Source organism: Narcine bancroftii, chromosome 10, assembly GCF_036971445.1.
Source record: "Narcine bancroftii isolate sNarBan1 chromosome 10, sNarBan1.hap1, whole genome shotgun sequence".
Taxonomy (NCBI): Eukaryota; Metazoa; Chordata; class Chondrichthyes; order Torpediniformes; family Narcinidae; genus Narcine; species Narcine bancroftii.
Window position 1 is genome coordinate 74,590,636 of NC_091478.1, and position 26,067 is coordinate 74,616,702.

The 26,067-nt window shown below is 48.1% G+C and overlaps 1 protein-coding gene across 3 annotated transcripts in view; it reads left to right on the top strand.

Moving 5' to 3' along the window:
- The first annotated feature begins 22,161 nt into the window (after nt 1–22,161).
- The window catches only part of herpud1 (homocysteine-inducible, endoplasmic reticulum stress-inducible, ubiquitin-like domain member 1), a 28,674-nt gene continuing 24,768 nt past the window's right edge, over nt 22,162–26,067 (top strand). Inside the window, exon 1 of one of the 3 annotated variants that reach the window (XM_069901367.1) lies at nt 22,162–22,368. In XM_069901367.1, the coding sequence (XP_069757468.1) occupies nt 22,228–22,368 (141 nt within the window). In that variant the 5' untranslated portion in view covers nt 22,162–22,227. The remainder of the gene's footprint in view (nt 22,369–26,067) is intronic. The other 2 variants (XM_069901365.1, XM_069901366.1) reach the window with 2 other exon arrangements.

Genomic DNA, 26,067 nt, shown 5'->3' on the forward strand with positions numbered 1-26,067 from the left:
AGGGCAACAGCACCCTCTGCTGGCCAAGAGCCAGTCCCTGTTCCTCGCCAACACTAACCAGGGTGGAAAATATGGTAATTTGGTCCAGAAATCAAGAAACACTGGTTCACACAAAGGGTCAGAAGGAAGAAACTCTCTTCTTGAGCTTTCAAGGCTGTGATCATATGTTTAATAATACAAGAAAACTGGGTTCAGGAGTAAATCACTCAGCTCCACAGGCCTGCCCACCGTTCAATATGATCAAGGCTGATCTGCCTCAGACCATCTTCTCTTCCCTCCCAGTTCCTCTCAGCCTTTAATTCCCCAATATTTCAAAAAATGTATCTATCTCCTCTTTAAATATTCCTGACAATGCAAACTCATTCGAGATTGCCCCACTACAAGTTAAAATTCTCTGGTCCAGCAACTACAGTGGTCTAACGTGTTTTGAATCTGTAATATAGATCTGCACCAGTCGACTGATTCTAGCCAAGATTGAACTAAGATCTAAAATTAACCAAGATCGGTTCTAATCTGAGCTAATTAATCTCCTAGTGCAACTTTTGTGATCTCAGCCAAAAGCATTTCTGGCTTACAGAAATTTTGGGTCAAAGACAGTTCTTGGAACCCCACATGACCTGTGTAGCATCTGGACTTAAAATAAAAAGGTGTCCTGCATGAAGGAAGATAATCAAGGGCAATTTCTATGGACCACACTTCCCATTGTTCATCATCAGTCAGATCCCAAGAGTGCCAGGCAAGACAATTTCTACCTCCACTGGAAACACGTCACCTCAGGATCTTGTATGGTCCAATGAGATCTCCTCTCATTCTTCTAAACTCCAAAGTATATAGATCTATTATTTTAGCTACTTGTGGTAAGTCAAGACTTTTGTCAGAGGAATGAGCCTGGTGAATCTCTTTTGGACTGTTTCCTGTTGGTACATTCTTCCTTAAATATAGGAAATGTGGTGGCAGCCAATTTTTGCACAGCAAGTTCCTGCAAAAGAAATGTAATGATCAATTTGGAGAATGTTGAGTAAAGGATGAATTTTGCCTCAAGAGAGCACATTGCTAATCTAGATGGGATCATTCACATCCACCAAAGGATCTCAGTTGAACATAATATCCAAAAGATGCAGCTCTCTCTCTCAGTCTCATGAATCCTCCACATCTGACTCACGGGAGAAAATGCTACCCTCTGAGCCACCATTGGAACACTGATGTAACACGAGACACTGAAGACGAATGTTTGAGGAGTGTGGTAAGAAGGACCAAAACAATGAAGATTTCCTAAACCAACAATCAAATGGAGGAACTTCACAGATTAAAACTGCTCAACTGAAATAAAGCAGCGGAGGGTTCTGATTCTGGAAGGCCTACTCTTCAGATTTCAGATCTATTGCCAGAGTGCATACATGACACCACATACAACCCCGAGATTTTTTTTCTGCAGGCAAGACAGAATTACCACTTATTGATAGTGCAAAAAAAACTGTACACAGCTATCATAATTAAAAAACTATAATCAGATAATGAATATAAACAAACTGACAGAGAAAATAAAAAAATAATAAAGTGCGGAAGTAAGAGTCATTAAATAAGTCCATGATTGAGTTTGTTGTTGAGGAGTCTGATGGTGGAGGGGGAGCAGCTGTTCCTGAACCAGTCTTGTGGTGCTTATACCTCTTTTCTGATGGTAACAGTGAGAACAGAGCATGTGCTGGGTGGTGTGGATCCTTAATGATTGCTGCTGCTCTCCCTGTAGATGTTCTCAATAGTGGGGAGAGTATTGCCTGTGATGTTCTAGGCTGTGTCCACAACCTTTTGCAGGGCTTTATGCTCAGGGGTATTGGTGTCCCCATTCCAGACCTTGATGCAGGCGGTCAGCACACTTTCATCACACATCAGTAGAAATTTGCCACGGTTTTCAATATCATACCAAACTTCTACAAATTCCTGAGTAAACAGAGGTGCTGACGTGCTTTCTTCATGATTCCTTTAGTGTGTTCAGTCCAGAAAAGATCCTCTGAGATAGTGACTCCCAAGAACTTATCACCTTTTCCACTTCTTCACCATTCACCCAAGTTTTCAATCTCCCTCCTGTATGCTGACCCATCACCTTTCATTATACAACCCACTATAGAGGTATTGTTGGCAAATTTGTAGATTGTCGTACCAAGCCACTCAGTCATAGGAGTAAAGTGAGTTGAGCAGGGGGCTAAGAATGCAGCCCTGTGGTGCTCCAGTACCGATGAAGATTGTGGAGGAGATGTTCTTGCCAATCCTCACTGATTCTGGTCTGGTGATGAGGAAATCCAATTACACAGCGTTGAGTCCCAGGTCTTGGAGTTTGCTGGTCAGTTCTGAGGGGATGATGGATCTAAATGCCAAACTGTAGTTGATAAAGAGCATCCTTATGAATGTGTCGTCCAGGTTTTCCAGGGCTTTGTGTGGAGCCAGTGAGATAGTATCCGCCATAGACCTATTGTTACGATAGATGAAATGGAATGTATCCATGTCACCGCTCAGACAGGAGCTGATATGTTTCAACACCAGTCTTTCAAAACACTTCATCACTGTTAATGTACTCTTGCTCCGCAGATAATGACTTGGGATATTTAGTGGATCAGAAGACAGGACTGATTTTATTATAGATACATTTTAATTTTCTATTTTTATTAGTTCCATTCCACCCTCTCCAGTATTAATGCTGTTGAGATGACCTTTATTATGAAATGTTGTACATTGATGTATTTTACATTCATCTCCATTGTCCTTTCGAGACAGCAATGAGAAATACATTGGAATGCCATTATTAGGTTTTATCATATCTGATTAATAGTTGAGCAAGGGACAACTCTTTATGCACACAGACTTTCACAAAGTCACCTAGCATGGGGACCCACATCCAGCTTGCCAAATATTAATTCGTTATTAGAAATAAAACCACCGCAAGAAAGCAGGAGTGGGAATCAATGTCTTAGCCCCTGAACTTACCCTGCCATTTCAATATATTCACGGATAATTCAGGACACTCCTCTTCTGTTTCAGTTCACTTCGAACTCTGATTTTTCAAAAATGTGTCTACCTCCTCTAAAAATACCTTCGGCTATTTCGTCTCTGGAACCTTGGAGGGTAGGGAATTCCAGGTATTTACCACTTTCTTCAAGAAGAAATCCCTGAGCATCTCAGTTTAAAATGACACCCCACTTATTTTTAATTATTACATCCATTTAAGAATCTTCCACCACTGAAAGCATCTTGACATCTTCCCTGTCAAGCTCCCTTGGGATCTTGTAAGTTTAAATAAAATCACCCTTTGTTCCATGAATAGAGGCCTAACTATTTTAGCCCTTCATAAAAGGACAACCCCTTAATGAAGGAATTAGCCATTAAATATGTTGTCTGCCTTCATCTAATATATATTTGTGCATGTATGTCTGTTTGTCTGTCTGTTCTCCATGCAAATCAATATGGAGCACTCTAGAAATGTCCGAGGAGATTCAGTAGGGGTAACATTTGATGCTGAATGTCATGACCTTTAAGGTCACATGAAGTTCAAAAGTTCAAAAAAAATTGAATGCACCAGGGACACCTCAATTCGTTACAGTGCTGTGTATCAATGTACATTCAGAAACCAACCCCAGTTCAATATGGGGCCAAAAAAGTGAAGCAGCATTGCCAGAAACTCTTCACAAGCCTGTAGAGTTAGACAAAGGAGAAGGCAAGAGACAGCAGGGGAAAAACAGTCTCATCTCACTGTTGATGCTTCCAGACATGCAAGGAGCAGGCAGCAGGAAACAGAACAGCAGCAATATGCCTATCTCAGAGCTCAGGCCTCCAGACAAACAAGGAGCAGGCAGAAGGAAACTGAGGAACAACACCAAGCCTCCTCAGTGCTGATGTCTTTAGGCATTCCATCAGCAAACAAGACACTGCTGAGGAAGAACAAGCAATACTCCAAGCAATGTGAACAAAAGCCACCAGCCGAAGGGAAGCACCATTTTCTGTTACAAAGAATATAAATGTGTGTTTGAAAATATATACCCAGAATTACCATGAAACTTTTTGGGTATTTTGTTTCAACCATGTTGTCAACAAATGAGTGTTTGATTTCCTGGGCAATGCCAAGCCAATATTCCTATCTGCCTGACAACTCTTTGTGCCTCACCTCAACCATAGTGTGCTCTGAGAGAAAATGCAAGGAATACATAAATGAATTTGGCCTCCCCATGTGTCTGTTAGTCTCAGCTTATTTGAGTCTTGGTTTTCTCGTAGTACAAAGTGGCTTCAAATTGTTTTTCTCATCCAATGATTCAAGTCTTCTCCTCTACCAACCTTCACACGCCCGACCAAATCTTACTCAGTCAATATGTTCATTCACATTCTGTGATAGTACAGATCTATCACCAATGTACATAGTGTATATAGTTACTGTATCTAGACTGTGCTTACAGCGATTGGCTGAGAGCTAAGCCACACCTATTGTTTGGGCCTTAAAGGGTTGTGTCCCTAGCCAGGTCGGATCATTCCGGACTGGTCGGCCACCTGTGAAGAGCTCCGGTCTTTTGCTAATAAAAGCCTTGGTTTGGATCAACAAGTCTTTGATTCTTTCGACGAGCTCTACACATTCCCTCTGAATTGTAATCAGTTCAATGATTTCACAGATGCTTCTTTTAATAACATGTTTGCTCTATCTGTTACTTGTTGCCTTGAGTCTGTGCTTGCAAACACATGCGCCCACATGCACACATGCTCAAGCGCATGCCTTGGCATTTCAGTTTCAGGTAATTTACATAATTAATTTTATTTATTTTCTCTGCAGCAAAATTAAAAAAAACACTTTTTTTTTACTGTCACTGGATCCAAATTTAGAACTCCCTCTCTGAGCCTAATATCATTGTGTAGTAACCCCAGCATCTCAAGGAGTACCGCTGTTTGTTCAAGAAGGCAGTTCCTCACCTCTTTCTCAAGGACAGTTAGGGATAGACACTTGTATGTTGTTTCAGCCTGCAAGGTGTCTTGAATTAATCATTAAAAAGGTATTGAAACCACTGAGCAGCTCAAGCAGTATTCATGGGGAGAGAAATGGAGGTCAGCATTTCATCAGAATTCGGCAGAGTTGAAAAATCAAGCTTCTGTACGTTAACAAGACAACAGCAGTACTGCCGGAGTTGCTGTTATGGCTGTGCTGTCGGTGGAGCACAGCCATGGGGAGTGGAGACACAGCACTCCCCCGCAAAGCTGTACTGCCTAGTCTGACTGCCGATGGGTCCGTATAGTCTTTAAACGACCTTTTAAAGGAGCTGACAGTGATTAATTTTAAAACCCTGCGACTTAAGATGGCAGCATCTGTGATCAGCAGTGGCCACGAAGGGTTGCAGTCTCCTGGGAAGCAGTGGAGAGCACCCCCACCCCACCACCTTTGCGAAGGAGAAGCAGAGGAGATGACCCACGGGATGGTGATCTGAGTGGGAGATCAATGAGGGGCTCTGCAGCTGAAGAACATGGGTGGTGACTCAAGGCAAGGAATCCATGCAGGGTGTGGGGTGCTGGAGACTGCAGTCGAGGGATTCACACCAGGCTGCAGACTGCTGAAGACTGGCTCGAAACTGGAACTGGGGTGCAAGAGGGTGCTGAGGGCACTGAAGGGTTCCTAATCATATCAAATGTTCAGATCTGGACCCAGTGCTGCAATGGTTTGGACTGGATTCTGTGTGGCTGCAGGGACTGCAAAAGTGCTGGAGGAGAATCCACGGACACTCCCGAAATCTTGGTGTTGAGTTTTGAATGATGGTGCTGCTTGGAACTTAACCTTGGCAGTGAAATTCAAACTAATTGAGTTGCACGTGTGTATAATTCACTTGTAAAAGATAAGTCAGAAAGAATTAAATATCGCTGTATTAAATCTCTTTGATACATATTTTGCTGTCTTTGTCCAGATAACATTACTCCTCTCCTCTTACGTAAATATTTCATCAGTGGAAAGAAATGTGGAGGAAGCAATTGATGACTGGTCCTAGGAACAGAAGGATCAAAATTAGGAACTCCCTCCCTCAGCCGAACAGCACTGTGGATACTACCTGAAGCATTGATTTTCTCTCCACAGATGCAGGCTTAACTGCATCCTTGTTTTCCTTTCAAGCCTCCAATATCCAACAGGGCCTCCTCTATATAAGAGACACAAAACACAGATTGGGAGATCGCTTTGTTGAGTACCTTGGCTCTGCCCGCTGCAGTACTGGGGATCTCCCAGTGGCCACCTATTTCAATTCCCTGGCCGACTCCCATGCTGACATATCTGCCCATGGTCTCATGTGCTGCCAGAATGAAACCAGCCAGAAATTGGAGGAAAGCATCTCATATTCCATCTAGGCACTTCAACCAGATGTCATTAAAATTGAGTTTTCTGGTTTCTGGTAGCACACCCCCTCCTCATCTCTCCCCTTCCTCTATTCCTATATTTTCTTTCCTCCCCCTCCCTCTCTCTCTCTCCCCCCCCTCCCTGTCTCCTTTCCTCCAGCTCTGCATTCACCGAGCCACCCCCCTCCATGGATCACTTTTTCTTTCCTGTCTTCTTCTGGTATGAAAAGAACAATGCGAGCCTCAACGTGGACAAACAAGACAAGGAGATGATTGTGGACTTCAGGAAAACCAGGAATGACCACCCTCCTCTACACATGAATAAAGCTGTCGTGGAGAGAGTAGAGTGTTTACTTCGGTATTTATTTAACTAGAGATCTATCCTGGTTGTTTAGTGGACACACAATATTTCCTCACTTGTCAGGAAGGTGCAACAGCGACTGCACTTCCTGAGAAGACGGAGGTGGGCACGGCTATGGGCCACCATCATGTCTGTAATGGCACTAAATTCATCACAGCTTACAAACAAATATAGAATACACTCACTCGTTTCTTTCAGCATGCCGTGAAGTCGACTTGTTTTATTCACTAGACACAACATTGCATTCTGCGACTCCCCAAACACCACCCAGCTAAACTCCTCAGACCTTCTCATTGGCTCACTGCCACACGGGTGATCCAGACACTCTCACTCTCCTCCCCCTGCATCTGAGATCCATCACCCGTATATTGACGCTTAACACACTGTGCATGCGTGCTATTACTCTCGCCTGTCGCTTTGCTTACGTCAACAGATGCAGTCGGCACCACTCCCGACAAAGGTAAGCATGTGAATGCGATATGTCATCTTTCTACAGGAGCTCCATCGAGAGCACCCTGGCTGGCTGCATCACAGTGTGGTGCAGCTGCTGCAGAGAAATGGATCGGATGTTGGTCCACAAGACCATACAAGTGTCTGAGAGGTCTGAGAGGGATCACTGGAGACTCACTTCCCTCCAACCTCCCCCCCCACAATCAACATGATCTTCCAAGACTGTTGTTTGAAGAGGGCATACAAAATCATGGAGGAGCCCTTCCACTCTGCACACAGCATCTTTCAGCTGGTTCATTGGAGAAGAGATAAAGGATTATTAGAGCCACTGCAGTTTATTCCCAGGTGCAGTGAGAATGCTAAACGACCAAAGGAACTGTTCACACTAACCATCCGGATCTCTCATATATATGAAACAATATTTATTTATTTGTATATATGAATACTTGTCCTGCATATGTATTATTTGTCTGTATGTGTGTTATATCTAGTTGTGTGTCTCTGTGTTTTGCACCAAGGACTGGAGAACGCTGTTTCATCATGGTGTACAATCAGATGACAATAAACTTGACTTGACTCCATGTCCAATTATGGCCCTGTGCTCCCCCCTGCCCTTCCCTTCTCCCCCAGCAATTGTATTTAGGGTCTTGCCTGCTTCTTGCTCATACTTGGAAGAGGGGCTCAGGCCCAAATTATTGGTTATATATCTTTACCTCCTATGGATGCTGCATGACCTGCTTAGATCCTCCAGCATTTCTGTATTTCTACTAACGTGTGGATTTTTGACTTTCATTCACTAATGAGTGGACTTTGTAATTCTGTAACATGATAGATTGAATGGCCTGGGATCACAATCTATCTGCTTGAGGGCAGTGAAATGGAATCCCCAACCAAAGCAGGTCCTTCCTTGTCGACCTGCCCAACAGCAGCCTCCACAGGCAACTTCTCCCCATTAGAGAGGTACATAGGCAGCACAGTGACACAGCTAGCAGTCTGCCTCAGTGTCATACACCCAAGTTCCATCGTAACCATGGGCATGGTCTGTGTAGAGCTTGACCTTTGACCATGTGAATTTCCACCGGACATTGCTTTAACTTCCTTCCACATGCTCAAGACACTTGGGTGGGTTGCTTCATTGGCCATGGTCACTGCTGTGCAGGTCAGCGGTAGAATATTCGGAGACTAAATATGGGATCAATGTAGGATTTGTGCAAATGGATGGTTGAAGGTTGGAGTGGATGATGAACCAAAGGTTCTGTTTCCCAGCTGTATCTCTCAATCCAACCATGGCCAATTCTTTACTGCAGGAGTCCAGTGGAGGGCAAAGATTCATGTCAGGTTCCTGGCACACCGGGGTGCAGCAAGAACGCTGTAATGGATCAGCACACAACGGTACCAGTGTATAAATAGCTCGTGGCACCCCACATGGACTAGCTGGTGGCACCCCACACAGACTCTCAGCCCAGCAAGGACTCATTTATTCCCGGCTCTTTGATTTCTGACCTTTAGCCAATCCTCTATCCTTGCTCGTATATCAACCCCCATGCTGTGAGCGCTTATTTCACTTTTTGTGTGGTCAATTCCTAAAATTAAAGAAAATTGCATCATCTCTGAATTACTAATAGCAATAGTGGAGGGTGTGCCAATAATCTACACTTCAAGGATTTGAACAGTAATGGTTTTTCACTGGCAACTTTTTATATAATTGTCTAACAGTTCAAACCCCCCACAAGCAAATAAAATCATTCCATCCTGAATTTAATTATTGCATTTTAATTATTCCAAGGAAAGTTGTTTCAAACTGCTTGTTTATTTTCATTGTGTGATGACATTGTTTAATGGGTTTAATGTATCATATATGTTGAACGTTGAGTGGGTGGGGAGGGGGGTGAAGGAGGGAGGGAAGGGAGGGGGGAATAGGGGAGAAAATGACACTGTGTATATTCAAGAGGGAAATGTTTTTGTGTATTTTGGTCAGTATGGTTCATAGTGTGAAAAATAAAAAAATTTTAAAAATCTGCTTTTAATCTAGAAAAATGCCAGCAAGTCGCCATTCAACGGTTTGTAAACAATTGATTAAGCTTTCACAGAAGGGCGTGACATAAAAAGAAAGTTCAGCAGTTTGCCTTTTATTTTGTATTCAGCGATCCCATCTGTAGGTATTAGCATTTTGGAATCCCAACGCATTATAAAATAAAACTTTAAGTTTCTGGAAAGCAATCAAGAGCCCATGTGAACACCTATGGAAGAATTGTACAGGATTCACCTTGTTTAGCACTAGTTCAATCTGCTTCCACCTGAAGAAATTAACAAGTAATACTAAAGGGAATATGTCGTTTGTTCTGTGTCAAAGAATAATAATTTTTTCATTCGTCAGTGAATGCAATCAAAGGTTTTTGTAGTATAAATTGGCCATCTAATGTAATCATTATGAATAAATAACACTTTGATTTAGCTATGTTTTAACTTACTTTGACATTAGTAGAGGCTATTCAGCCCAGTGGGTTCATGCCATCTCCCACCAGACCAAACTCATGTCACCTTCCCCTTTCCCCTGCACTTTATTTTCTCTCACATACACAACCACTCCCCTTTTGTGCCACATGCCTACATTAGGAGCAATTTATGTCAGCCAATATGTGAAGAGACCGGAGCATCCAGAGGTAACCCCTGTAGTCACAGGAAGAACGTGTAAACTCCACGCAGGCAGCACCAGAGATCAGGATCAAACCTGCTGGAGCTGTGAACCAGAACAACTCATTACTGCACCATGTACTATCAGAGCTGAAGGAAGAGTTCATGTTGTGTGACATTCTGTAATTCAGGATAACGTGAGAAGGAGGTATGACAGTCTACATTTCTTGCATCATTGGGAATGCCCATCACTTTGCATATGATCCCGTTTGCCAGGCCTTTGTACGCATAATTTGTACAATAACAAAATTACTTGGATCTATTATCACATTCCCATGGGTTTAGCTTGTCTGTATCCCAGAGACATTGTAGATAACATTGCTGGCAGCCTGCTCTGTCTGGCAGTGGATTTGCTGTGCTGATTTTCATTGGGTAACTTCATGATAATCCTTGTTAAACTTGGTGGCTTCTATCTGTTATTGCTGTTGTGAGGCTTCTACAAACTGACCTGGGTTCAGGGCTGAGCTTGGGTGCTGTCTGTATGCCAGATTGAGACCACCCGCAAATTGGAGGAACAACACCTCATCTTCTGACTGGGCACCCTCCAACTGGATGGCATCTATATCAACTTCTCCGACTTTCGTTAAACCCCCCTCTCCACCCCCTCACTTCTTTCCCCGTCACCTTCCACCAGCTCTGTCTCCCTTCCCTGTCTCCTTTTACACAGACATGATAAATTCTTACCTCTCCCTTAATCCTATCTAATGAACTCCTTTGGTTGGTCTGGAATCCTCCCCCAGCCGGGATTGTCTGAATTCTGAGACTTCCAGCTTCTGGCTCATTCTGCTTATTCCTTGAAGAAGGCCTCAGGGCCGAAATGTAAGCAATATATCTTTGTCTCTTATGGATACTGAGTTAGGATACAGCAGACAGTCTGAGTTGGAACACGCTCTTCTACTCATTCCTGATAAAGTCGGTAACCATTATGGCATATTCATTGATAACTGCCGTTGAGTCTTTGAACATGGCCGTCCACTGACTCCAGATGGTCATGAAGTGACTCTGTTGGCTTCCTGGACCATCCCTGCACAGTCTCCCCTACTTTTCAGCTTCTGTTTATATACAGGAAGGAGAAGCACCACCAAGTGGTCAGACTTTCCAAAGTGCAGGAGTGGAATGCAGTGGCAGGCATCATTGATGATAGTGTAGCAGTGAGTGGTCCAGAGTGTTTGATTCCCTGCTGTGGCAGGAGACATGCTGGTGTTAGTTTGAGAGAACCTTCTTTAAGCTGGCCTGGTTGAAGACTGAAAAGCCATTGGGATACACAGTATGATGTTTGTTGACCACAGCATGTAAGTCCTCCAATGCTAGTTTAAAGTCTGTCTGTGGATTCATGAATGGAGGTGAATTCCCTTTGAGATTCCTTTGGTCCTGGACAATTCTCTGGATTTGAAGATTCTTTTAAATTAAAAAAATTTTTTAGACTTACATCATGGTAACAGGCCATTTTGGTCCACGAGCCCGAGCTGCCCAATTACACTCAACTGACTTACAACCCCTGGTATGTTTTGAAGGGTGGGAGGAAACTGGAGCCCCTGGGGAAAACCCACACAGTAAACTGCAATGATATAACTTGACCACAAAAACCATCATCTTATCAGCTGATATGCAATATTATTTTACAATTATTTTCACCTATGAACATTCTCTTTCAAAGGTCAGCCTACTTTGCCAAGTGAAATGTAAAGATCAGATGCTCCGATACAGGAGCAGATATAGTGTTTTCAACTAATTATGAACAAATTACTGAAAATTATAATGGTTAACATTGCTATAACAAAAAGTCACCTGTTCCTCTCTAAAATAAAACAATGAATATATGTCTAAGAGAAATGAAAACCTGGAAACAAATGGCTATTTCTTTCAAAAAGAGGACTTTTGAAGGATGGTTTGGCCTTTATGATTTAAGGGTAGAGAACTGTCACATGCTGGAACACAGGATTAAGATGGCTTAATCCTGCCCACCCAAAGGTTCTCTCAGTGTACCTCCCACTTAAGTGGTGTATGGGCAGGCAAAGGAGGTTGCCTCATGGTGTCATAAAAGTAAATGGAACATCTACACTGAAATCTCACTGCAGAGAGGAAAGATTTCCCTGACCTCATTAATGCATCATCCGTCAGATTAGTTGACTGGTAGCCTTGGAAATGTACAGAGAGAGACCGGAGGAATCTACTGCCAGCTGCCATTACTCTTCCAGATATCAACAGCATTAAAAATGTGTTTTTTTTTACTCTATTTATAAACCCACAGTTTTAATGTGGTTACCTCAAGGGCCACATCATTGGAAAAGGGCAGGGTGGAGCAACAAAAATCTCTCATCCCTTGACACATTAAATGTGTAAACAACACACACACACACACACCACTCACTCTCTCTCTCTCTCACACACACACACACCACTCTCTCTCTCTCTCTCACATACACACACACCACACTCTCTCTCTCTCTCTCACATACACACACACCACTCACTCTCTCTCTCTCTCTCACATACACACACACCACTCTCTCTCTCTCTCACATACACACACACCACTCTCTCTCTCTCTCACATACACACACACCACTCACTCTCTCTCTCTCTCTCTCACATACACACACACCACTCACTCTCTCTCTCTCTCTCACACACACACACACACACACACACACACACACACACACACACACACACACACACACACACACACACACACACACACAGTTTCACTGGTTTCAATTCCTCTGAGGTAATGCAGGAGGTAATTTGGGAAAGTTCCTCAATAGGCATTGTTTAATATCAGTGGGTAACATTGATGAAAATGATAGCAAAGAAAAATGATAAAGAAAATATATTTAGCATACTGAATCATTTATAATCTCAAATGAAACAATTTAAAGAGTCCCCTGCATTAACTGCCACGTTGCATTGGGCGAACAGCTGGGCCGGATGCCAGGGCATTGTTTCATAGACATCAAATGTTCCAGTGCAGCACAGGAACAGGCCTTTCAGCCAGCTATGCCTGTGCTGACCTTGATGGCAGTGAAACACAAAAGTTTCCAGACACCGTAATTGTAATAAAAATACACATAAATGCTGGAGAAACTCAGCCTTTTCAGTCTTCAATCAGGCCAGCTTAAAGAAGGTTCTCTCAAACTAACACCAGCATGTCTCCTGCCACAGCAGGGAATCAAACACTCTGGACCACTCACTGCTACACTATCATCAATGATGCCTGCCACTGCATTCCACTCCTGCACTTTGGAAAGTCTGACCACTTGGTGGTGCTTCTCCTTCCTGTATATAAACAGAAGCTGAAAAGTAGGGGAGACTGTGCAGGGATGGTCTAGGAAGCCAAAAGAGTCACTTCATGACCATCTGGAGTCAGTGGATGGCCATGTTCAAAGACTCAACGGCAGATATCAATGAATATGCCATAATGGTTACCGACTTTATCAGGAATGAGTAGAAGAGCATGTTCCAACTCAGATTGTCCCGTTGTATCCTGACCAGAGCCATTGATCAACCAAAAGATACGCAAGCTGTTGAAGGCTAGATCCTGTGTTCAGATCCTGAAATATAGAAATACCAGAAAGAGCAGATATAACCTCCAGATGACCATCACCAATACAAAGAGACATTTCTGGACCAAGCTAGAGTCTCAGATGAATGTTTGATAGCTGTGGCAGGGCTTGCCCACCATTGCATCCTGTAAAATGAAACGATTGCAAGACATCTCTTCTGGACAAGCTCAATGTCTTCTTTGCTCGTGTTGACAGTGACGAAACCTCATAGCTCCCAAGAACTGTGTCTCCGGTTGGTGAGAGTGACATGAACAGCACCTTCAGGAGGGTGAATCCCCAGTAAGCATTCGGCCCAGACACTGTGCTTGGCCATGTCCTTAAAACCTGAATGAACTGGGGGCATGGCCATGTAAAGGAGCTAGACAGACATGTCTTGGATGAACTCTCCATGAAGAGCTTTCAAAAGATGGTTTAAAAGTTTAAAATTAAGAATTTTTTCACTGTGTAGAACAAAATGAATGCTAAGAAGACAAGGCAGCAAAAGCAAAATTGTAAGAGACATCGACTCAGCCAGGAATGTCAAGTTAAAGTCTAAAAGGGAGCGGCACAAGAGCAGTCTTGGGTCCGACTGAGCCTAGTAGTGCTGGGGGGTTGGTGCAAGACCTGAATAAAATCCTGATGGAGACTTTATGCAATCATTTCGCGGGTGTTGAAACCACAACGAGAGATATTACAGAGATGGTGACTAAATTTAAAGAGCCAATTGATGATTTAATGGAACAAATGGGCCAAGTGGAAGATGACTTGGTTAAAAAGCAAGAAAAGCTAAAAGATTTAGAAGAAGATGCGAATACATGGGATTTGGATAAACAAGCTCTGCTGGATAAGATCGACAATGTGGAGAATTTTAGCAGACCCAATAATGTTCAGAATATTGGTTTGAAGGAAGGGAATGAAAGAAGAGACCTGGTGAGCTTCTTTGAAACTTGGATCACTCGAGGGTTGGGAGAAAATAAATTCAATGGAAAACTACAAATAGAAAGGCTCATCAGTCTTGGACCCAGAAGATCTGACGAGCAGTGATCTTGGCCAGTTCTGGTAAGACTTTTGAGTTAATGGAAATGGTAAGTGGTTTTGGGAGCAGAATTTGGGAGAAGCAACACAGTGGCCCCCTTGAGATCGATGACGGAAAGATGTTATTCTTTCAAGACTTTAGCCCAACTTTGATTAAGCAAAAGAAGGAGCTATTGCAGTCGAAGAACATCAAATACTTGATGATATATCTTGCAACTCTGAGGGTCGAAACAACTAAGGAAAAAGAATTTTTAAGAAGATTATGAAAAGATTAAAAATATTAAACAAAAAGATAAAGAAGAATGTTTACAATGGGACCAAGTAAAAAGTGTATTTGTTGTCTTGTATTTATTGTTAAATGTTGTGGAAATTTTCATGGAGACCTCAAGAAAGAGCGAGAACTTGTTAAAAAATAGTAGCAAGGTGGAGATTCTGGTCTAAGGGGGATAATGGTGTCAGGAGAGGAGTAGTTTTGCAAGTGAGAGGGGTTCTTCTGTCTCAGAAGATTCCATGGGCTTTTATTGCAGGCTTTCAGGATTTTTTTGTTTATGTCACCGTCAGAGCAGGGACATGATATATGTTTTTTAAAGGGAAAAGATCACTATTATCTTAATAATCAAAAAGGTTTTATTGCTGAACAATATTTGTTTAAAAATCGATACAGATAGGACGTTAATTAGTCTGAATGTTAATGGGCTAAATGGGACGGTGAAAAAGAAAAGGGTCTTGGCACACTTAAAAAAACCTCCAAAAAGCGGATGTAGTTTCCCTACAGGAAATGCACCTTACTAAATTGGAACATGCTAAATTAAAAAGAGGATGGGTGGGGCAAGTAATTATTGTCTGCGAGAGGAGTAGTGATTGTAATTGATAAAACTGTCCCTGTAATAGTAGAAGATATATTGATTGACCAAGCTGGAAGGTTTGTAATGGTACATTATAAAATTTATGCAGAATCCTGGATTTTAATGAATATTTACACTCCAAATTATGATGAAGTCTTTATGAAGGATATCTTTTTAAAAACAACAGAAGATAGACAAAGTATATTGGTTGGGGGGGGATTTTAATTGCTGTCCACATCTGATATTGGATAAATCAGTGAGAATGGTAACAAGGATGAAGACCACAAAAGCGACGCTATCATTTATGAAAGATTTAAATCTGATTGCTATCTGGAGGCAGCTCAACCCCACAGAGAAAGACTACTTGTTCTACTCAAGGGTCCGAGACTCACATACAAGGAGTGAATTAATTTAATTTTAGCGTCTGTACAGTTAAAAAGCAGAGTGGTAAAAACAGAATACTTGGTGAGGCTACTGTCAGACTACTCCCCACTAATCTTAACTATTGCGATCACCTGGACCACAAGAACACCTACATCAGGATGATATTCATTGCCACAGCTCGGAATCCAACACAAATCATACCATCAAAACCTATGACAATACTAAGGGATTTAGCATTCTGTTTATTCTTCTGCAACTGGATCCATGACTTTCTCCTCAGCAAACCTATATCATTGGGGATCAGCAACATCACCTTTTCTTTGCCGTCCATCAACATGGACTCCGCAAGGCTGTGTTTTAGTCCCTGCTCTGTTCCCTGTACACTCATGACTGCATAGCCAAGACCAGTTCCGATGCAATCTATAAACTTGCTGATGCTGTCACCTGAAGGAAAGAAGGAGCTCATTGTTGATTTTAGGAAGGAGAGGGCATAGGACAACATGGGACTGAGATGGAGAGGATTAGTACCTTTAAGTTCCTGCGAGTCCATACATCAGAGGATCGTTCCTGCAGCGAACACCTCAAGGCAACTGTGAAGAAGGCACATCAACGTTTCTACTTTCTAAGGAGATTTGGCATGTTGTCGAATACTCCATCAAATTTCTACAGGTGCACTCCAAAAAGTATACTGACTGGTTGCATCACAGTCTGGTTTGGTAATTCGAATGCCCAGGAATTCAGAAGATTGCAGAAGGCTCTGACCTCCCACCATTGCCTATCACTCTGGTCACAAACTGTTTTTCCTGCTACCTTTGGGTAGACGATGCAGAAGCCTGAAGAGCACCATCTCTTGGCTCATGAACATTTTCTTTCCACTGGCTATCAGGCTCTTGAACCTCACCTTATTACACTGATCATGGAACATTCAGACACCACAAAAGGTCTGCCTGCACTGTTGTAAAGTCACCGTTTACTTTCACTGTGGTAACAGGGAATATTGATTTTTTACCTTTTGTATTTATTATTCAATTTTATTTAATGTACGTTATTGTAGGGCTTTTCCCTTTATGAAGTACCCTGTTCAGTGCAGCAAGTAAGATTTTGGGTGAGGGTTAGGGTTGCATGACAATAATCTATAACTGTCTCATCTTACCTTATTTTTTGATGTGAATGCTGAATCTTCGCTTATAGTCAATGAGTTTTCAGTCACAATGCCCTGCAATCTTTAACAGCTCAATCCTTCTCAAATTTCCAATCAGAAGGTAGTGGGGGTGGGAGAGGGCGGCACCCATTTAACTGAATGGAAAAATATTTCTAGGTCGACTGATGCATTCTACTTTATGCAGCAATTGCTATATCACTCATGGGTGTTTACAGTGCGCTCCGTGATGTTTGACAAAGACACTTTTTTCCTTTATTTGACCCGTAATGTTTGGGGCATTTCACTTCACTGGTATGTGTAATTACTCAGGTGTGTTTAATTGCTTCATTGGTGCAGGTATAAGAGAGTTAGGCTTGCTTCTAAGCTTTTGGAGTCTTCTTTTCTTTGGCTTGGCTTCGCGGACGAAGATTTATGGAGGGGTAATGTCCACGTCGGCTGCAGGCTCGTTTGTGGCTGACAAGTCCGATGTGGGACAGGCAGACACAGTTGCAGCGGCTGCAGGGGAAAATTGGTTGGTTGGGGTTGGGTTTTTCCTCCTTTGCCTTTTGTCAGTGAGGTGGGCTCTGCGGTCTTCTTCAAAGGAGGTTGCTGCCCGCCAAACTGTGAGGCGCCAAGATGCACGGTTTGAGGCGATATCAGCCCACTGGCGGTGGTCAATGTGGCAGGCATTTCACTTCACTGGTATGTGTAATTACTCAGGTGTGTTTAATTGCTTCATTGGTGCAGGTATAAGAGAGTTAGGCTTGCTTCTAAGCTTTTGGAGTCTGTAGTTGCTATTTTTCTACACATGGACCAGAGATGTGCCAATGAAAGTCAAAAAAGTCATTATGAAGCTGAAAAACAAGAATCTGAGATGCTGGGGTCGGGGGCAATACACAAATATGTTGGAGAAACTCAGCAGGTCACGCACCATCCACGGGAAGTAAATGTGTCGGGCCTGGGCCTTCATCCAGAATAAAATATTTCATTCCAGAAGAAGGGCTCAGGCCTGAAACGTTGGTTACCCTTTACTTCCTACGGATGTTGTGTGGCTTGCTGAGGTAACTCTCATTGTCATTTTTTTCAGGAAAATCTATCAGAAACAGGAAAATATTTTACAAACTCAACTTAATAGAAAAAGAATTCTCCTTTACATTGGAGAAGAGTATGAAGAGGAAATTTAGATGGCAATAATCTTAAAGGTGACCAAAAGAACTATTAATTTAAACAAATAAATAAATGGGTGCATTCTGCTTTAGGAATTCTTAATTTAATTTAGATATACAGTACGGCAAGAGGCCATTTTGGGCCACAAGTCCGTGGTGCCCAATTTACACCAAATTAACCTACACCCCCAGTACATTTCAAATGGTGGGAGGAAATCAGAGCCTCTGGGGAAACCCCACACGGACAACGTACAAATTTCTTAAAGACAGCATGGGATTCCAACCCCAGTCCCAATCACTGGCGCTATAAAGGCATTGCACTAACCGCTATGCCAACTGTACCAGCCTATTCCATTCGGATGTTCCAGACTCTCACATATTTTTATCCAAGCTTTAACAGTTTGTTCAAGACCTCAGCTCATTTCAGCATCGCAACATTTCCCTCCTGCCAGTCTTCATTTCTTACCATTAGTATCCCTAGTTTCAATTTCCTAAATCCATGGAGTCATCCGCCCAAGCAACTAGTACAAGATGCCTCATTAAATACAATTAGATAGATGTTTGCACTGTAGGGGAATTATGGATTATGGGAAAAGACAGGTAAATGGAACTGAGTCGACAATCAGATCAACCATAATCTAATTGAAAGGCAGATTGGTCACTGAGAGATCCTTGTCACTGATGCAGACAGAGCAAGAATGGTCAGTGAAGCCATCTCCCAGTCCATTACCTCTCCTCCTTCTTAAACCCACTGAGTCCATGTTGTCTAGCAAGTGTCCATTTACACAAATCCCAAACTAATCCCATTTTATTATCCCTGCATTCTATCCTACTCCTCCCATATTTTACTACTTGCACACACACTGGAGGCAATTAAGCACCAACCCATATATCTTTGGAATGTGGAGGAAACTGGAGCACCCAGAGGAAATCTGTATGATGAAGCAGCCTTAGAGCACTGGGTAGCAGGGGGCAAAAGAAACAGAGGAGTTGACAGGTATGTATAAAAGTTGCAAATATACAGGAACATATGAAGGGGCAATTGGGCTAATTGGATTGCTTCTCATGGGCTTCTTGGAGCAAGTGACCCCTTCTTTGTGGTTTAAAGACAACCCCTATACAATATAGTAAATTAAAGATAAACAGTAAACAGGAATACAATATAAAGAGCAAATTTACCAATGCTGTGATATCTCCGACTGTTGTCATTATTGGACCTGGTTCCAACTAAATTTGTCTGCTTCCCCAATACTGTTCCCTCTCTGCCTTAGATTTCCTCTTCCTCACCCTGAGGTATTCTAATGCAAGTTGTTGTTGATTCTCTTGACATGAAACACAGGACGAATCTCAACATACTTCCAAAAATTTATGAACGGTGGAGGGATTTCAAGATGGCTGTTTCTCCTTTCAACCCCATGAACAAACTCTTGTATCTTAAGAAGACAATTACAATTTTATTAATCCATGGAGAGAAAAATAATTAAGGTCATTTACCCATCAATGAATGGAGTAGAGGTCATCAACCTGATGTTCTCTTCACGGATCTGACTTGCCCTGCTGAATATTACCTCACTTTTCTGTTCTTATTTCTGATTGTCCACCATCTGCATTTTTTTCTTTGCTTTACAATGCATCATTCCTTTGATAGATGGAAATCTGTCAGGGGGGTAGGGGGCTTTGAAAGTTGACGGTGTGGAAGAAGGGAGTGGTGGGTGAGAGAGGGGTAGGGGGTCTTTGGAAGTTGATGATTTGGTGGAAGGGAGTGGTGAGTGATAGAGGGTGTAGGGGGTCATTGGAAGTTGGCAATCTGAAGGAAGCATTTGGTGAGTGACAGAGGGGTAGAGGGGCTTTGGAAGTTGATGGTGTGGTGGAAGGGTATGGTGAGTGATATAGGGGGTAGGGGGTCATTGGAAGTTGATGGTGTGGTGGAAGGGTGTGGTGAGTGATAGAGGGGTAGAGGGTCTTTGGAAGTTGATGGTGAAGTGGAAGGGTGTGGTGAGTGATCGAGGGAGTAGGGGATCTTTGGAAGTTAGCAATCTGAAGGAAGCATGTGGTGAGTGATAGAGGGGGGTAGGGGGTCATTGGAAGTTGATGGTGTGGTGGAAAGGTGTGGTGAGTGACAGAAGGGTATGGGGACTTTGGAAGTTGATGGGGCACTGGAAGGATGTGGTGAGTGATAGAGGGGTAAAGGGTCTTTGGAAGTTGATGGTGAGGTGGAAGGGTGTGGTGAGTGACAGAAGGAGGGGGCTTTGGAATGTGATGATGTGGTGGAAAGGTGTCGTGAGTGACAGAGGGGTAGGGGGTCTTTGGAAGTTGATGGTGAGGTGGAAGGGTGTGGTGAGTGACAGAGGGGTAGGGGGGCTTTGAAAGTTGGTGTGGTGGAAGGATGTGGTGAGTGACAGAGGGGTAGGGGGCTTTAAAAGTTGATGGTGTGGTGGAAGGATGTGGTGAGTGACAGAGGAGTAGGGGCTTTGAAAGTTGATGGTGTGGTGGAAGGGTGTGGTGAGTGACAGAGGGGTAGGGGGGCTTTGAAAGTTGATGGTGAGGTGGAAGGGTGTGGTGAGTGACAGAGTGGTAGGGGGGCTTTGAAAGTTGGTGTGGTGGAAGGATGTGGTGAGTGACAGAGGGGCAGGGGGCTTTGAAAGTTAAGGATGTGGTGAGTGACAGAGGGGTAGGGGGCTTTGAAAGTTGATGGTGAGGTGGAAGGGTGTGGTGAGTGAGAGGGGCAGGGGGCTTTAAAAGTTAAGGGTGTGGTGAGTGACAGAGGGGTAGGGGGCTTTGAAAGTTGATGGTGAGGTGGAAGGGTGTGGTGAGTGAGAGGGGCAGGGGGCTTTGAAAGTTAAGGGTGTGGTGAGTGACAGAGGGGCAGGGGGCTTTGAAAGTTAAGGGTGTGGTGAGTGACAGAGGGGTAGGGGGCTTTGAAAGTTGATGGTGAAGTGGAAAGGTGTGGTGAGAGGGGCAGGGGGCTTTGAAAGTTAAGGATGTGGTGAGTGACAGAGGGGTAGGGGGCTTTGAAAGTTGATGGTGAGGTGGAAGGGTGTGGTGAGTGAGAGGGGCAGGGGGCTTTGAAAGTTAAGGGTGTGGTGAGTGACAGAGGGGTAGGGGGCTTTGAAAGTTGATGGTGAGGTGGAAGGGTGTGGTGAGTGAGAGGGGCAGGGGGCTTTGAAAGTTAAGGGTGTGGTGAGTGACAGAGGGGCAGGGGGCTTTGAAAGTTAAGGGTGTGGTGAGTGACAGAGGGGTAGGGGGCTTTGAAAGTTGATGGTGAAGTGGAAAGGTGTGGTGAGAGGGGCAGGGGGCTTTGAAAGTTAAGGATGTGGTGAGTGACAGAGGGGTAGGGGGCTTTGAAAGTTGATGGTGAGGTGGAAGGGTGTGGTGAGTGAGAGGGGCAGGGGGCTTTGAAAGTTAAGGGTGTGGTGAGTGACAGAGGGGTAGGGGGCTTTGAAAGTTGATGGTGAGGTGGAAGGGTGTGGTGAGTGAGAGGGGCAGGGGGCTTTGAAAGTTAAGGGTGTGGTGAGTGACAGAGGGGCAGGGGGCTTTGAAAGTTAAGGGTGTGGTGAGTGACAGAGGGGTAGGGGGCTTTGAAAGTTGATGGTGAAGTGGAAAGGTGTGGTGAGAGGGGCAGGGGGCTTTGAAAGTTAAGGATGTGGTGAGTGACAGAGGGGTAGGGGGCTTTGAAAGTTGATGGTGAGGTGGAAGGGTGTGGTGAGTGAGAGGGGCAGGGGGCTTTGAAAGTTAAGGGTGTGGTGAGTGACAGAGGGGTAGGGGGCTTTGAAAGTTGATGGTGAGGTGGAAGGGTGTGGTGAGTGAGAGGGGCAGGGGGCTTTGAAAGTTAAGGGTGTGGTGAGTGACAGAGGGGCAGGGGGCTTTGAAAGTTAAGGGTGTGGTGAGTGACAGAGGGGTAGGGGGCTTTGAAAGTTGATGGTGAGGTGGAAGGGTGTGGTGAGTGAGAGGGGCAGGGGGCTTTGAAAGTTGATGGTGAGGTGGAAGGGTGTGGTCCACAGAGGGGCGGGGGGGTTTTGGAAGAGTGGCCGAAGTGTGGAGTGAGCCCCGCTGTCAGAGTGGCGAGCTGAGGGTAGGCGCAGGATTCGGGGGCGTGGCGTCAGGTTGCGTCAGTCGTGCGTGCTGGCTTCTGCGAGCTCCACGTCGCCGCCGGCCGCGGCCAATCACAGTTCGCCACACTGGGGATGGGCGGCGCCCTGGAGCGTCGCTACTTGTCTCGGTGTCGGAGCGTAGCCAGAGTGGACGTGGAACGGAGTGAGCAATGGGCGCCCATCGGGAGACAGTGACGGTGAAGGTGAAGAGCCCGGACCACACGCACAGCGACCAGACGCTGCTGGTGGAGCTGGGCTGGACGGTACAGAAGCTGAAGGCCTTCCTCCACCATCAGCACCCGAGCCGCCCGGTGAGTAGGACCGGAAGATGGGGGGGGGGGGGCGACCGTGAGAAGTGGGGGGGGGGGGCGACCGTGAGAAGTGGGGGGGGGGGGCGACCGTGAGAAGTGGGGGGGGGGCGACCGTGAGAAGTGGGGGGGGGGGCGACCGTGAGAAGTGGGGGGGGGGGCGACCGTGAGAAGTGGGGGGGGGGGCGACCGTGAGAAGTGGGGGGGGGGCGACCGTGAGAAGTGGGGGGGGGGGCGACCGTGAGAAGTGGGGGGGGGGGCGACCGTGAGAAGTGGGGGGGGGGGCGACCGTGAGAAGTGGGGGGGTGGGCGACCGTGAGAAGTGGGGGGGTGGGCGACCGTGAGAAGTGGGGGGGTGGGCGACCGTGAGAAGTGGGGGGGTGGGCGACCGTGAGAAGTGGGGGGGTGGGCGACCGTGAGAAGTGGGGGGGTGGGCGACCGTGAGAAGTGGGGGGGTGGGCGACCGTGAGAAGTGGGGGGGTGGGCGACCGTGAGAAGTGGGGGGGTGGGCGACCGTGAGAAGTGGGGGGGTGGGCGACCGTGAGAAGTGGGGGGGTGGGCGACCGTGAGAAGTGGGGGGGTGGGCGACCGTGAGAAGTGGGGGGGTGGGCGACCGTGAGAAGTGGGGGGGTGGGCGACCGTGAGAAGTGGGGGGGTGGGCGACCGTGAGAAGTGGGGGGGTGGGCGACCGTGAGAAGTGGGGGGGTGGGCGACCGTGAGAAGTGGGGGGGTGGGCGCCCGTGAGAAGTGGGGGGGTGGGCGACCGTGAGAAGTGGGGGGGTGGGCGACCGTGAGAAGTGGGGGGGTGGGCGACCGTGAGAAGTGGGGGGGTGGGCGACCGTGAGAAGTGGGGGGGTGGGCGACCGTGAGAAGTGGGGGGGTGGGCGACCGTGAGAAGTGGGGGGGTGGGCGACCGTGAGAAGTGGGGGGGTGGGCGACCGTGAGAAGTGGGGGGGTGGGCGACCGTGAGAAGTGGGGGGGTGGGCGACCGTGAGAAGTGGGGGGGTGGGCGACCGTGAGAAGTGGGGGGGTGGGCGACCGTGAGAAGTGGGGGGGTGGGCGACCGTGAGAAGTGGGGGGGTGGGCGACCGTGAGAAGTGGGGGGGTGGGCGACCGTGAGAAGTGGGGGGGTGGGCGACCGGGAGAAGTGGGGGGGTGGGCGACCGGGAGAAGTGGGGGGGTGGGCGACCGGGAGAAGTGGGGGGGTGGGCGACCGGGAGAAGTGGGGGGGTGGGCGACCGGGAGAAGTGGGGGGGTGGGCGACCGGGAGAAGTGGGGGGGTGGGCGACCGGGAGAAGTGGGGGGGTGGGCGACCGGGAGAAGTGGGGGGGTGGGCGACCGGGAGAAGTGGGGGGGTGGGCGACCGGGAGAAGTGGGGGGGTGGGCGACCGGGAGAAGTGGGGGGGTGGGCGACCGGGAGAAGTGGGGGGGTGGGCGACCGGGAGAAGTGGGGGGGTGGGCGACCGGGAGAAGTGGGGGGGTGGGCGACCGGGAGAAGTGGGGGGGTGGGCGACCGGGAGAAGTGGGGGGGTGGGCGACCGGGAGAAGTGGGGGGGTGGGCGACCGGGAGAAGTGGGGGGGTGGGCGACCGGGAGAAGTGGGGGGGTGGGCGACCGGGAGAAGTGGGGGGGTGGGCGACCGGGAGAAGTGGGGGGGTGGGCGACCGGGAGAAGTGGGGGGGTGGGCGACCGGGAGAAGTGGGGGGGTGGGCGACCGGGAGAAGTGGGGGGGTGGGCGACCGGGAGAAGTGGGGGGCTGGGCGACCGGGAGAAGTGGGGGGCTGGGCGACCGGGAGAAGTGGGGGGCTGGGCGACCGGGAGAAGTGGGGGGGTGGGCGACCGGGAGAAGTGGGGGGGTGGGCGACCGGGAGAAGTGGGGGGGTGGGCGACCGGGAGAAGTGGGGGGGTGGGCGACCGGGAGAAGTGGGGGGGTGGGCGACCGGGAGAAGTGGGGGGGTGGGCGACCGGGAGAAGTGGGGGGGTGGGCGACCGGGAGAAGTGGGGGGGTGGGCGACCGGGAGAAGTGGGGGGGTGGGCGACCGGGAGAAGTGGGGGGGTGGGCGACCGGGAGAAGTGGGGGGGTGGGCGACCGGGAGAAGTGGGGGGGGTGGGAGAAGTGGGGGGGTGGGAGAACCGGGAGAAGTGTGGGGGGGGGTGGGAGAACCGGGAGAAGTGTGGGGGGGGGGTGGGAGAAGTGGGGGGGGTGGGAGAACCGGGAGAAGTGTGGGGGGGGGGTGGGAGAACCGGGAGAAGTGTGGGGGGGGGTGGGAGAACCGGGAGAAGTGTGGGGGGGGGGTGGGAGAACCGGGAGAAGTGTGGGGGGGGGGGTGGGAGAACCGGGAGAAGTGTGGGGGGGGGGGTGGGAGAACCGGGAGGTGTGGGGGGGGTGTGGGAGAACCGGGAGAAGTGTGGGGGGGGTGTGGGAGAACCGGGAGAAGTGTGGGGGGGGTGTGGGAGAACCGGGAGAAGTGTGGGGGGGGTGTGGGAGAACCGGGAGAAGTGTGGGGGGGGGGTGGGAGAACCGGGAGAAGTGTGGGGGGGGTGGGTGGGAGGGAGAAGTGTGGGGGGGGGGTGGGTGGGAGGGAGAAGTGTGGGGGGGGGGTGGGTGGGAGGGAGAAGTGTGGGGGGGGGTGGGTGGGAGGGAGAAGTGTGGGGGGGGGTGGGTGGGAGGGAGAAGTGTGGGGGGGGTGGGTGGGAGGGAGAAGTGTGGGGGGGGTGGGTGGGAGGGAGAAGTGTGGGGGGGGGGGTGGGTGGGAGGGAGAAGTGTGGGGGGGGGTGGGTGGGAGGGACAGGTGTGGGGGGGTGGGAGAACCGGGAGAAGTGTGGGGGGGGTGGGAGAACCGGGAGAAGTGTGGGGGGGTGGGAGAACCGGGAGAAGTGTGGGGGGGGGTGGGAGAACCGGGAGAAGTGTGGGGGGGGGGGTGGGAGAACCGGGAGAAGTGTGGGGGGGGGGGGTGGGAGAACCGGGAGAAGTGGGGGGGGGTGGGAGAACCGGGAGAAGTGTGGGAGGGGGGGTGGGAGAACCGGGAGAAGTGTGGGAGGGGGGGTGGGAGAACCGGGAGAAGTGTGGGAGGGAGGGTGGGAGAACCGGGAGAAGTGTGGGAGGGGGGGTGGGAGAACCGGGAGAAGTGTGGGAGGGGGGGTGGGAGAACCGGGAGAAGTGTGGGAGGGGGGGTGGGAGAACCGGGAGAAGTGTGGGAGGGGGGGTGGGAGAACCGGGAGAAGTGTGGGAGGGGGGGTGGGAGAACCGGGAGAAGTGTGGGAGGGGGGGTGGGAGAACCGGGAGAAGTGTGGGGGGGGGGGTGGGAGAACCGGGAGAAGTGTGGGGGGGGGTGGGAGAACCGGGAGAAGTGTGGGGGGGGGTGGGAGAACCGGGAGAAGTGGGGGGGGTGGGCGACCGTGAGAAGTGGGGGGGTGGGCGACCGTGAGAAGTGGGGGGGTGGGCGACCGTGAGAAGTGGGGGGGTGGGCGACCGGGAGAAGTGGGGGGGGTGGGAGAACCGGGAGAAGTGTGGGGGGGGGGGTGGGAGAACCGGGAGAAGTGTGGGGGGGGTGTGGGAGAACCGGGAGAAGTGTGGGGGGGGTGTGGGAGAACCGGGAGAAGTGTGGGGGGGGTGGGTGGGAGGGAGAAGTGTGGGGGGGGGGTGGGTGGGAGGGAGAAGTGTGGGGGGGTGGGTGGGAGGGAGAAGTGTGGGGGGGGGTGG